We start from the raw sequence: 14,669 nt of genomic DNA on the forward strand, positions 1-14,669 counted from the left end.
TATTATTTTAGAGAGATAACAGTGCTCTATATAGTGATACACAGGTTCTATAAAGTGATAAGAGTTCTACAGAAGGCTAACAGTATTCTGTATTTTGATAAAAAGTGCTCTATAAGGTGACAACAGGGTTCTATACAGTAACTAGTGTTCTGTAGAGTGATAATTTGGGTTCTCTAATGTAATAAGTGTTCTATTGAGTGACAACAGTGTTCTATACAGTGATTGTAGTGTTCTTTATAGTTTTGTAAAGTGCTTAAATTGTTCTATATAGAGAGAGCAGGGTTCTGAAGAGTGATAACAGGGTTTTATAGAGTGCTTCTGATTATTCAGTGTAGGGAACCGTGACTAGAGGACCATTTCAAACACAGGATTTGGCTGCAGAATATACCTTTTGCAAATAGTTAACACAATACTGGTTTTGCAATGCTGATATCTCATAAAGTTGTCACATCAAATGAAATGATGTGACAACAATAATATTATTTATTGTCTGTTCTGAGCATCCTGACCAATCACAGTTCCTGTGGATGGTTTGATGATCTAAAGCTATTTCTACAATCCAAATTAAATAGCCTTAGGAAATTTTCTTAAATTTTGGTGGCATTTTACTCTACTGTGTAACACTGGAATAACCATGAAACAAACATGTCACATGCTGACAGATACTGTTCAGTAATATAACAGTGCCATGTTCCCATTAGCGGTAATTGTCATGAAAGACCAAATCAAGTTTTTCTTAACGTTGTTTCAGTTGCTGTTTGTTTTGTGTTAAATGTGCTTTGGTCAGCCATCATGAAATCAAACAGTGTGATATATGTCATGACAATTAACAGTAATGATAGCATGACACTGTTACATTACTAGACATAATTTGTCATCTCTCATGACACGTTTATGGCCTTGTTATGACAATGTTATGTAGCAGGTTTCAAGTGAAGTGTTACCTTGAATTTACTGAAAAATCTATCACAATTGCAGTACGTAGCACTGCTCATGTACTCTCAATCCTTGTATTCTGTCCATATTGAGAAGCCCTATTCTCTTCACTGTTTCTTTAATTCCTCTCCCTCTCCTGCCCACCTTCCCCTTCCCTCCCAATTTCAGTGGTGATTTTGATCCCTCATTCCTGACGCGTCGAACGCCCTCCTCCTGGCGACCATCTGATGTCCTCTCACCCCGAACCTTGTAAATACACAGTCCGTAACAGCGCGGGTCCGTGTCATCAATCTGCGCCGGCTGGCCGGCTGCTGTCCAGGCCTGATGGCTCTGATTAACGACGATGCGCACGCAAAGCGCCGCTGAAGTGAGATCCAGGCCAGGTGACAGGACACGGCCACCCGTGCCCGAGTCCGGCGGGAGCCGCGGGGAGAGCGAGTGACCTTCGAGCGGAGAAGTGGGCGGCGGCGCGAGCGGGGCACCGGCTGGAAATGTCACCAGTCAGGCGTCAGCAGGCGGACGGAGCAAAGCCCGGTCAGCACCTGGAAGGGCGTCCTCTAATTAAGAGCGTGTCGGGTCGCGTGTCCTATCAGACAGGGACAGGGCGCTATACACACACATATGCACACACATACACACACTTCCTCTCGAAGACGTGCAGAAAAGTACAAGTTGGAGACGTGAGTGCGGAGACACAAAGTCACACCACTCCGGTGACCTTTCGGATCGCAGCTAAAAATAGGGCAAAATTTCCATTCGAATTCATGTTACAGTGAGCGCTGAATAATTTATCAGCCTAATCCGTCAGCAAGTTTGTTTTTTTTTCTGTTCTTCTTTTTTTTCTCCGTTTCGAGGCCCTAATGCACAAAAGGTCTCCAAAATACCAATCGTAAGCTGGGCAAAATGAGCTAATTCTGCTTACTCTATTAGAATTTCATGAAAGTTATCCTATGAGCCTGTCTTGATCTTTCAAGTTGCAGGACATGAAAAAATATTCCGTTCCAAAGCCAATGAAACAGGGTATCACTAAAACAAAAGAAAATCGTATTCATGTTCAGCTCTCTCTCTGCTACCTGGCCAGAGTAACATCAACACTATCTCTGCTCTCGCTGCTGCCACCTGTCATCATCCTCGCTGTCACCTGGCCCAACCTCCCTCCGCTCTCTCTCTCTCTCTGACTCTCGCCTCATCCGTCTCTCTGCCAGATGCTTGTCCAGTCCCCCGTCACCTCTGGCTCCGTCCTGGCTGGCCGCTATCACACCACTTCATTAGCTCCCCACCCCTGTCACGGCGGCCTGCTCCCAGTGCTGACGATCGCCCTGCCGCTAACGTTAGCAAACCAGGGATCAGTGGCCAGCCGCAGCTAGCGTGACACTACATGTGACTACCAAAGCTACGCTGCTGGACAGGTCTACATACGGGGACAGACACTAACACTCTAGATGAAGACAGTCTGTCCCTCATATAATGATTTTCTTCACCAAAGCCCACTCAAAGATATCAATAAAATGGCAAAAAAAATCTAAATTATATAATTTCCCCCTCACCATAAAGCCAAAACATGTTTGGTATCTAAACCCTCATCCTGTTATGTTGTCTGGGTTCTACTGCAGCACAAAGCAGACATAAAGATGCACTGCAGCCTTTCCAGCTGAACAATTCTGTTGCAAAACATGAACAATGGCTTAAGTGATGGAAGCTATTTTTTTTTCTTCCTACATGAAGAAAATATACATAAAATACACAAAACCCGTACGCTAAACTCACTAAGTGCTGTACAAAGTAAAGAATTGTTTATTCACTTTGTCTCCCTGATGCATAAAATGAAGACACGTATTAAATTGTTTTTTTTTTTTAACTAACTGTAATTGAGAAGCCCTGTAATGGGCTGGTCCAGGGTGTATCCTGCCTTCCGCCTGATGACCGCTGGGATAGGCTCCAGCAAACCCCCCCCCGTGACCCTAAGGGAGAAGCAGCTTTGAATATGTGTGTGTGTGTGTGTGTAATTGAGAAATAACACGTTTAGCCCATGTTGCCATAATGGAGCCTAATGTTGCCTATGAGGAGGCTGTTTCTCAATCCAAATACTACTGTACTGAAGAGTATGTTCAAAACAAAACAGATATGTGACTTTGTACAGTATATCTGAGTCAAGATGCAGCCACAGAGTGCACCCACCCCGCAACTGAAAATCTCTGTGCAAGCCTGCAAGCAACCGAAAGAGCAATAAAGTGAGACAGGGTAAGAAAGAGTGGGGCATAACAACAGGACTAGAATGGAACCGTATCTATTTCAATTGATGGAATGCATTTAAAGTGAGACTTCAACAGATGTTAAAATGAGAACAACGGAAACCCAGACACCTGCCACCACATGCCCGTCATAATGCTATTGTCAAATAATGGCATGGGGGTACCATCAGATGATGCTGATGTTGTCAAATAAAATAAAATTACAGAAAAAAATACTATTTTTGTCCATTTTTATAGATTATAGTATGTCACATGGTGTTAGAAAGCACACACGCATGAGATATAATAACTAAAAGCAGTTTAAGGCAAATGATGATTTAGCTGTGCAGGTAGCATGATGCTAAATGGTGGGGCTTCAGTTGCTTGGGGAATACCTGGGGTAAGGGTAAAATTAATATTTTGTAATTCGATTTGTCAATTAATTCCTGCTTTAACTCACTGTTTGTCTATGTAGGGCTTAATTTTGTCAGGGGCAGATATTTGTAAGTCAGATGATTCGCGTGTCACAGCAGACAGTTTTGCCCACATCAACACGATGCGCTCAGCCACTTGGAACTCATAGCTCAGCTCACTGGTCAGTTCACATTACCACAACAGCACTGAGCTCTGCAACCAACATGTCAGCCTCCAGTCTTTTCCAGTCTCAATGCACCGTGGGCCAGCAGACACTGAAATGAATAGGTATTATAATCCATATCCACTTCCATTTGTATTTCAACCTCAATGCACCAAACCAGTAGCACCAACATGTAAGCCTTAGCCTCATTCTCAGGTTCTTCGCTTCAAAGCATGTTGAGAAGCGAATATTGAAAAGAATAGGTAGGCTAATCCACAGCTGCCTGTGGTGATATATTAATCTCGATGGCTTCACACCACTAGACTCAGCATGCACCGCCATCAGGTAGAAGACCAAGCCTGTGGTTGGGTCGAAAAAAAAAAAACTCTGCCCACAAAAGCTCAGACGATGAAGGCAGACTTATTCTGTACAATGCTAGTATTTTAAAAAGCTACAAGTTTGTATTATTTGGGGAACAATGTATCTGTGATCAGTGGAAAACAATTACATAGTTCTAGCTGAGCAAGTGTTTTTTGTTTTTTTATTTTATTGTACACTATAATTGGTCAATGGAGTTTCCCATTAACAGTCTTTGAGGACTCCAGCCAGTCCACATTGGGATTCGACACAAATCCTGACACACCTAAGCTAGGTAATCATGGGCTGCGGCTCAGTGATAACCTGACTGAGAGCTAAGACAGAACTAAAACACTGACAGGCTGGAAGTTTTCATTGACAAGTGTGAAAACCTTTCATGGTCCTTAAAGATGAAAGTCAAACTTACCACTGCATGTCAATTGGGGTCTCGCATTGGAGCCATGAGGCTAACGTAACAAACATGCAGTGAAAGCATTTATCAACTCCTAAATCAATTTTTAAGTAAGTTCCATTTTGTGCCCAACATAATAATACTGATTATTCTGATAAACTATGTTACATTATACAATTCCTGAGCATTTCATGCAAATCGGCAATTTTGAAAACAGGAGTTATTAAACTTTCAGCCTAAGGCCCCTAATTGTGGGTAATAAGTGGCCCCCCGCACTTCAGGCAACGTTATAGAGATACTGAATGGACAAAGGTGTACAAACTAAGATGTGGAATAATGCATTTCAATTATAACGGCAAGACTCCTATATCCTATATATGTAAAGAAGGTGGGGACTTCATGACATATCATTTACCTTGAACTGACCATTCCAATTAGCAGAGAGGCTAATTCGCTTAAACCAGCTACCCAGCCTATGAGAGGAGCCACACCCACCGGTGCAGCACGACAGAGTGTGTGAAGTGTGATCGTTACACGAGACCCAGGAAGCTTGAGCAGCGGCCTGCATTTCAAAGCACTTTGTGGGCTTTTATGTTCGAATCAGAATGTGGATCACAACTGGATGGCCGACGCTTGTGTCAGCGTGCAGGAAAATCAAAGGGGATCGGTCTAACAGCCCGAAAAGAGCCGAGCCGTCCAAAAAAATGATAGGCCAATTATGTCAGAGGTCAGAGAGAGTTCAATGTGTGTGTTCGGATGTGTGTTTGTGTGTGTGTGTGTGTGTGCATGTCTGTCTGAGTGTGTTTTGCCTGGGGATCTCTAAAAGCACTACTCCGCTGTCATTTGCTTCACTCCTCTCCCTCTCCATCTTCATCTCTTCCTTTCATCCCTCTGTCTTGCCCCCCCCCCTCTCTCTCTCGCTCTCTTTCTCTCTCTCTTACTCTTTCTCATCATGTAATCCTTGGGGGAGTATGACAGCAGCAGGCATCAAGATACATATTATTTAGAATGCTTAAGGGTTTCTTCCTATTTTTCACAAAAAAACAAAACAATGCATAAACATTGTTCTGTCTTCACTATGTGCTTCATCTAAATCTCTGAAGCAGATAACAGAACTGTGTTCAAAATATTGATCCTGCAGTGAAGTCTCAGCTGTACATGCGCCAATACAATTATTTAATGGCTATTTTGTTTTGAAAAACAGACACATTTGTAGGATTTTGTGTAGCACTGACTGTTTTTCATAATTGAGTGGAAACATGGATATGGATGGTCTATTTTGCTGATGCTTAACTTACCTTTAACTTACATCCAGAAGGTTTATATGTATTCAGCTGAACTTAACATTTCACTCACCCCATAGCTAATTCATTCTCTAATCTCAAATTCAATACAAAACACTACCTTCTTATAATCTTAAACCTAAACCTTATCACTGCTGAGGTTAGTCTGAGAGTCACCAGGTAGCCCGGCAATAATTTGAGGATCTATAGATCAACTGCATTGTTTTCGTAATGCTAGAATCACTGACTGATTCTAATAAAATTCAATGTACTTCTTTAGCTGAAATAATTTTTTCTGTTTACTTTAATACTTCTGAAGATAAAAATAGAGCCTGGTGTATTTTTTATCATCTATATTCCACTACTGTGTCACAATGTCCATATTCAGTTTTTTACAGATTCTGAATCATATTAAAATAACAAAATTATACAGAATCAAGAAAAAATGTGACATTCCATGATGCAAATGCTGAAACATTTCCTAAAAAACTGTAATGGAGTTGAATCATTTGATGCTAAATGCAGTAAAACTGCATCACAAACTTGTTTTTGTAACAAAATATATTATCAGAATACCTAAAGATATTCTCACAAACACAATAAGTATAACAATATCTCATTTTTCTGAGGTTTGGTAAGTTGGAACAGACAAAAAAAGGCACTAGTGCCACCCCACCCACAATATACTTGTTGCTAGTCACACACACACACACACACACACACACACACACACACATATATATATATATATATACGTATATATGTACTGTGGCCACAGTCTCCAGCTTCACACAACCTCAGGTTCATTGTACAGCAATATGCCATCTAAATATCAAAAACAGAAGCCACATAAGGATGAAAGCCAACACAGACGTTTTCACCAGAACCACCTCCTCTCATTCTCCTGCCTGATCGCCGCGTTAACTAAGATGTCTGCCAGCACTCTCTCGTCTCCTGACTCTGGACTGACATTGCTGAGGGTTGGTGCGGGTCCTCAGGGACCGGCCAGGCTTGATTGGGAGTCTGGGAGCAGAGTGTATCGGGCGCCCCACAAAGCCCCTGCACACACACACTCAAGACGGAGGGGGAGGCGGCTAAGCCTGAGCAGCCCCGACGCATCCAGCCAGGAGGTCACACTCTTGAGCTGAGGGCGCTAATCATTTCCAATTACGGATTCCTTTTTAATTATGAATTATGCATGAATTTTTAATTAATCTAATGTTCCGAAGGTTTTTCCTTTTTTCCACCGTGCCAAGATCTCAATCTAATTACTCTGCATTAAGTGGGGTGGCGGTGGCCCCGTCGCTGACCTTACAGCTGAACCCTGGGCAACCTTCTCGCATCAATCTTGCTGTTGACTCACAATAACCTGGCACTTCCATTACAACAGATTTAAACAAGTCAAAACTTTCTGGTTTGCATAGGTGAATAATTTTCTTAGACACTTTTTATTTTTTTGCGCACTTTTTAATGCACTGTTTAGAGAAGCCGTTCCCAAACCGTCTTGTCTCAGGATCCACATTTGTCCTTCACCATTAACTTTTTAACACTTCCATTACTTTTCTCAAGTAAACTTAAGCTTAGAAGGATTCAAATTTTTGTTGGCTAATACCTCACTACACATAACACAGTACAGTTTCTGGATTGTATTTAATATTACATACAAAAATATATTTAATATAGTTATGGTCAATTTCCTACACAGCATTCAAAATAAATATTCTTGCTTGAATGGAAAATATTGTCTACAACTGGGCTTAAGTCCTGTCTAGTGCCAGCACTTTGTGTTGAGGTCACGCTTAGAAAAGCTAGCAAACAGCCATGACAAACTGCTGTGTATGGGTGTTTTTTTTAATTAGGCTTATTTAATTTGATTGTAGGCTTATATGTTTATTGTTGTTTAGTGTTGGAATACCAGGTCTCAGATACAAGCTGTAATCTGGAAATGACAAATGCCTTTTGATGTAAAAGCACATTTTCACCAAGCTCTGTAAAACTGTAAAAAAAATTGTTTTCCCAAGTAGCATAACTGTCCGAAGGCTTCAGCATACTTGCTAAATGAAGAACAGTTCTATCACAGTTCTCATAATAGTGACATGCGAGCCCAGAATACCATTTGAGGTGGAACAAGAAAATTGGAACAACAAGCTTCAGCCTCATCCTCTTAGGAACCTAAATATAAAATAAGCTATATGTTTTGGTGCTAACAACTAGTTAGTACTACCAAATACAAATACCAAATACCAATAGACTTAACAGCTTACATATAGGAAGTATTTGTTGTTTGTTTAACAGTGAAATATTTTTGTCTGTACCAAAGCGCTCATCAAAACTTCATACGTATTTGTTTTTCTGGCATGCCTTGTTTTAACTGACCAATTACAGACTTTGTCTTGTAGTGTCTTAGTCCGTGTAGTTTGCCCAACTGTAACGTGCACAAAACCTGCGTTTGTTTGTTCTGCAATTACGTCATATTGTTTGCTGGTGCCAGGCGAACGTCGTCTCTGCAAGAAGTATGCTGAGACCTTAAAACTGGCTTTACACTATGAAACATTCATGCAACTACCTGCATGTTGGCCAATCAATGTTGCATTCAACACTGTAAATCACTATAGCATAATTACCCGCAAGGTACAATTTACATATTTGCAGCATTTCTTATCTTCAATATTGCTGTATATATGTCTTTTATCTGTTGTTCTAGAGTTTATGATTATAAATTGAGATTTTTCTCTGTTGTGTGTACGTTAGACCTTTGAAAATGAATGTTTACACAGCCATTACGGTTATAGCCCAATAAACCACCTTCTGTTTAACTTACTTGTTCTTTGACCCAGTGAAATCTATGGTTATAATCTATGGTTTCTGTGGTCTATGCTGTTCAACGTGATGCATTATCGGCACTGTCTACCTATTTCCAGTTTAGTCTCATGTTCGTTTCAATCTACTGAAATTGCATGAAAGTCTCACCGTCTAAAGCCAGCCTAAGCATTGGTCCTACCTAAGGCAGTTATGGCTGGGAGTCTGAGAGAGCATAATTGGCCTTGTTCTCTCCAGGCGGTAAGGATGCCCTCCCCCATCACTGATGCGATAGGAATGCCTGTTAGTGCAGCAACAGTAGCAGCAACATTCTCCTGAGAATGTGTTGAGTTGTCCAGTGACATTTAGTTAGCATTAGCTCCAAAAGATGGGCTGATATTCATGCATTTTCATAACTAGTATAAAGCAGGTACTGGCCATCACCCTCACCCAACTCTGCTCGTTTTTGCTTGTGATCTGACCACTGCTATAGATGTGCTGTAGAGTGAGATGATGTAACGCTACAGTGTTGTTATAGGGAAAGTAAACAGTACTTCTAAATCTACAACTTCAGTTACCTTCAGAATTTCATTCTCTTTGACTTACCACACCATTGATTATCTGACTGCAGCAATTCCCAGTTCCAACCCTACAGGACCACCTCACTGCATGTTTTTGGTGCTCTCTGGACTCAAATGGGTGCAATTTAACCCACGGAATGTGTGGTCATTAGATTATGAGTTCAATTAGATGTGTCACAGAAGTGGACAGTGTAGGTGCAGAATACAAGGGACTGGGAGAAACAACCACAAAAGTCTGCTAGTAATGTTAATGACACTGGCAGATCTGTTTTGACACTCAAATTAGTCCTGCTACATGGAAGGGTTTTACATACTCAAACTCAAAAAGAGTTGAGACAGTACGTGAAATGCTAATAAACAGAAATCAGTTATTAGTAATTTCTGGTTGACCTGAAAACAGTACAAAGACACAAAATTTATGTTTTACCTTATGAACTTCACTGATTATTGCAAATATACACTCTTTCCAAAACGTGTCTGCAAAATGTTATAAAAAGAGCATTCTTTACCACTGTGTTACTGTGTCTTGGCTTAATAACACTTAATAAACTCTGGTGAGTGAAGACAGAAACTAATCCACTTTTTGTCATTGTTACGTTATACAAGTGTTCAGATCTACAACCGCACAGGGCATTTGTTGTCATATCGTGAGCTTACTAATACGACAAATTTTCAATGAGATACAGGTCTGGACTGCAGGCAGGCCAGTCTAGCAACTGCAATCTCTGATTACACAGCCATGCCATTGTAACACGTGCAGAATGTGGTTTGGTGTTGTCATGCTGAAATGAGCATGGACATTCTTGAAAAAGACAGCGCCTAAGAGGCAGCATATGTTGCTCCAAAACAATGGTGACTTCATGAATGTGCAAATTTCCCATTAATACATCCCTCAATACCATGACAGACCTGGCTTTTTAACTTTATGCTGGTAATGTTCTGGATGGTCCTTTATTTCTTTAGCCTGTCATGGAGAGCACTCACAACATGTCCATTATTACCTCAAACAGTCTATTTCAGCAGAGGCAGAGCCCAAGGAATCAGCAGTTTTTCTTAATTTGCATTTGTGGATATACCAATAAAGGGTGTTTACTGACAACAATTTGTCCAAGCATCCCCAAGTCCAAGCAGCAATATCCATCACAATAGGTTGGGGGTTTTTCATATAGTGTCGTCTGAGAGATCAAAGGTCACAGGCATTCAGAGATTTTTCCTGAATCTTTTGATGATATTATGCGTTATTGGTTGAAATACCTAAAACCCATGCAGTCACTCACTGAGGAACGTTATTCTTAAACTGTTGGATTTTTTTGAGATTTTTATGGAGCATTCTTGCTCGTAAAGGACCAGGTCTTTCCTGGGTGCACCTTTCACACTCAAGCATGACTGGATCTCCTGTTTAAAATGCTTTTATGAACACTTCACAATGTTTCTAGTCTTAAATTGCACCGTCACAACTTTACTAAAACCTCCTGCAGGCACCAATTTCAGAATTAACATATATTTACTAAAAACAATGAAGTTGATAAGGTAAAACATTAGATATCTTGACTTAGGACTCTTTCCATTCAAATACAGGTCAAAGTAGATTTATAAATTACTGCCTTCTGTTTTTATTGAACTTTTTTAGAATTGTAATTGTTTCCCAGAAAAAAAATATATAAAAGATGTTTTTCAACATTAGCTAAGTGCTACATTCAAGGGTTGTCTGAAAACACCAAGTAAATACTGGAGACAGACCACCAGAAACACAAAAAATGTGTTGTTAGATAAAGCGAATAGCCTAGAAGGTATTAAAGACAAGCCAATGGTGATGAAGCGTTTCCTCGTCAGGTTCCTCACTGAGGTTCCCAAAACGTTTGTGGAACACTAAGCTACAGTAAAGATTAAAGGTGTCCTACCAGACAGTTTTATTAGCAAGTCCGTCGCTGTCTTTGTTGTGATGTCAGGGCTGAAGAGTGAGGCAGCTGTTGGGCCTGGAGGGCTGGTCTTGAGCCCAGGGAGGTCCAAGGAGCCACTGCTACTGCTTCCAGGCCGCTCCCTGCACAGCGGGGCGAAGGGCGACGTCACTGCCACATCCTGAGGCTCCTCTTTGATCTGCACGTGGTTGGAGGGCTCGCCAGGAGACGCCAACAGACGTCCGTCAGCCTGGGACAGGGCAGGGGATGGGGAGGCTTCCGTAGCCATCACCTGGTCTCCAGCTGCGCCACCGTCGCCCAGCAGGGAGCCCTCACCCTCTTCCGTGTCGGTGGAGGGCTCCTCCTTGACCTTGAGGTCTGGCCGGGGGAAGTGCTGGTGGCAGCGCATATGCAGCTTCAAGCTGAAGTGACGCGAGGATGTGAAGGGGCACAGCTCGCACTGGAACGTCTCGCCACGGTCTTGGTGCTGGTGCACCTGCATAGCGAAGTGAGAGAGAAGTCCAGGGCTTACATTGTGCTGGGAAGACCAGACTGGATCCAACATGATGTAATATATTTTGAATGAAAATTCAGATATTAATCACAACATTTTCTACCAACAACTCACTATATCCCAAAAAGCAAACATTGTATATTTGACTAAAAAGTAGCTATGAAATTTTCATTTAAGCATATGTACAAAATGGAAATACATGACAGACTTAAAGTCCAGTTTCAGCTCCCTAGTAAACTGTTTTTACATTTTTTACATTTATGGCATTTTGGCTGTCGCTCTTACGCAGAGCGACTTACAATTTGATCATTTTACACAGGTAGGCCAAGGTGGTGTTAGGAATCTTGCCCAAGGACTCTTATTGGTATAGTGTAGGGTGGGGGATTGAATCCCAGTCTACAGTGTAGAAGGCAGAGATGTTACCACTACACTACGCCAACCACACGTTAAAGAGAAATTTCACAGATTTTTAAAAAATTCAGATTTTGAATCAAATCGTTAATAGAGGTAAATAAAGTTATTCCGTGTGGTTTGATGTGAAATGTTCCTTTCTTGAGAAACGTAAGAGTCAGAATTATTCACAGTGATATTTATAAGAACCAGACATCCGAAAAGTTAAATGCCTCTAGAAACCATCTCACAGACAGTTAATATATGAAATAGTTACAAATATGCTGCAAAACTATTGAAAACAATAGTATTCAGATCAGACTTTGATCTAAAACATCTTAAATATATATATATATATATATATATATATAAACGGCAGAGAGATACATGCAGGGCTGTATAAGACCCTAACAAAATGGTTACGTCTGTGATACAGACATCGCAACCGCTGGTTCCTATCAACACCACTGGGAAGGACTGGACACAGAAAACTAACATTAGCATTAGCAGTCTACTGGTGATGTACAGAAATGTACCAGGTTCTTACAGCATTTACAATCTATCAATCTATTTCAGTTCTCTGAAGTAACTACTGCTGCAGTTGCCATGTCAGCTTTTATTTTGATTTTGACCTGTGTTGCAATTTTACGATGTAAACAATAAGATTCAGGGAAGTGCGCCTGCACTGTGTTTGAAATGTATGTATATCGTATATGAATGTATGTATATCACTGTTGTCGAAAAAAAAAAACTGTTCTCTGTTTTCGTTGTTGAACCAAAAGAAACAGCTCAATATGACTTGGAAAAAAAGTCTGGTTCCTTTTACTTACATTAAAAGTAAAGTAGTTTTTTTCCTCCTCCTGTAAGGTTAGCATTTTGGAGATACAAGCTTTTGTTCCAATATATATGTATATATCTATGTCTATATCTCTCTCTCTCTCTCTCTCTCTCTCTCTATATATATATATATATATATATATATATATATATATATATATATATATATATATATATATATATATATATATATATACACACACACACACACACACACACACACATTTTCTAAGCCGCTTCTCCTTCAGGGTTGCGGGGGGTGCTGGAGCCTATCACTGGACAGGATACACCCTGGACAGGTCGCCAGTCCATCACAGGGCAGATATATATATATATATATATATATATATATATATATATATATATATATATATATGCACACACACACACACACACACACACACACACACACACACACCCACATTACTTTTACTGATCAGAAAGCAAACCCTTTGCTTTTCTGATCAGTAGATCAAATCATGAGAGTTGTTTAAACATGTTTCAATGGAATATATATACAACGGGTATAACAAGACAAACCACAATACAAAAAGATGGAACCATGATAAACCCGCCCTTCACCGACCAGCTGCCATCTGCTGAGCTCTCATTACATTAATTTTTGTCAATTTAATCTACCATGTTCTTTAGTGTTCTTCTCTTCAGTCTGCCAAACTGATGGTGATTTAATAAAACTTGTTTTTTTACTTATTCTCCCTGCAACCTCCCACAAAAAATACAACACAAAACAAATAAAAGTACGAAGTAAAAGAAATACCGGAAAAAAAACATGGTACGAACCAAACGCAGGCTCAAAAATCTAGGTCTGAACTGAACCATGGCTCACCCCTTATACATATCTATGCATACATTAGTCTCTTCAGAACATAAATTCAGTAACAAATATTTATTTGATCATTTCATGAGTGGTGTCCAAAATGCAAAAGGTTAAACAAATAGGGCCTCACCTTCATGTGGGACTTGAGATTGTCTTTGCGAGCACAGCGGAAGGGACATAGGGGACACTGGTGGCTTTTTAAACCTGTGTGAATCACCATGTGTCTCTTCCAGTAGCTCTTTCTCTTGATGACCAGACCGCACACTGGACACTGGAAGGGCTTTCCACCATCCTCCGGTGAACCTAGGAGAGCGAATGGACCCGAAAAAAAATATTACATACCATAATCTTTACGACTTCGACACTGACGTCTTCCATCCCGACACTAAAAGGCCGTTTAAGATCACATCTCAGTCACTGAGAGTCAGGAAGTGTCCCTCAGTATTCTCAAGTGGATTTTATCATTAGCTGTTATTGTAATTGACTGCATTTCTGGGCTATAACAATATAAATGGCATTTTAAATTTCCCTGCTTTGCACTTTGTCCTGCAGCCCCCTGAGCTGCCCCCTTATGACCAAAGTGACCACCATGAGCCTTGATCACACCGATCAATGCCAAAGTCACAAAGGAAGCCAAACACCATGATGTTTTTAGGAAGCCGATTATTGTTGTTGGCTCTATATCCGGTGTCCATTAGGGCTTAATTGGTCTTATTAGAAGCTGGCATGATTGCATTAGAAATTCTACGAGGCCGTGTCAGGATGGCTTCATAAGTATTCCAGTCGTGTTCCTTGAAAAACATCTGGTAATCAGTGTTTGGTGAAATTACCGCGCTCAGCCATTCATTGACCCGGGGTGTAAAACTTCGAGACTGCCTATTTGCGACAATAAACCACCATCTGTGGCCCAACCTTTCGCAGCGAGGAGATCACCGTGGAAACTGCTCGTGGAGCAGAAAGACTCTGAAGGTCCTTGGAGCAGAGAGTAAGGGACAACAGCTAGTGACGGTTTTCAC

General features: G+C 40.8%; 1 protein-coding gene across 6 annotated transcripts in view; it reads right to left on the reverse strand.

Annotated features, from left to right (window-relative positions):
• Positions 1–14,669, reverse strand: part of znf827 (zinc finger protein 827) — a 113,392-nt gene that overhangs the window by 66,735 nt on the left and 31,988 nt on the right. For all 6 annotated transcript variants that reach the window (XM_037538480.1, XM_037538479.1, XM_037538483.1 and 3 more), the window contains exons 3-4: positions 13,784–13,956; positions 11,078–11,570 (exon numbers count right to left, since the gene is read on the reverse strand). In XM_037538480.1, the coding sequence (XP_037394377.1) occupies positions 11,078–11,570; positions 13,784–13,956 (666 nt within the window). The remainder of the gene's footprint in view (positions 1–11,077; positions 11,571–13,783; positions 13,957–14,669) is intronic.

The sequence above is a fragment of the Pygocentrus nattereri genome, chromosome 5, assembly GCF_015220715.1.
Source record: "Pygocentrus nattereri isolate fPygNat1 chromosome 5, fPygNat1.pri, whole genome shotgun sequence".
In the NCBI taxonomy this organism is placed as follows: Eukaryota; Metazoa; Chordata; class Actinopteri; order Characiformes; family Serrasalmidae; genus Pygocentrus; species Pygocentrus nattereri.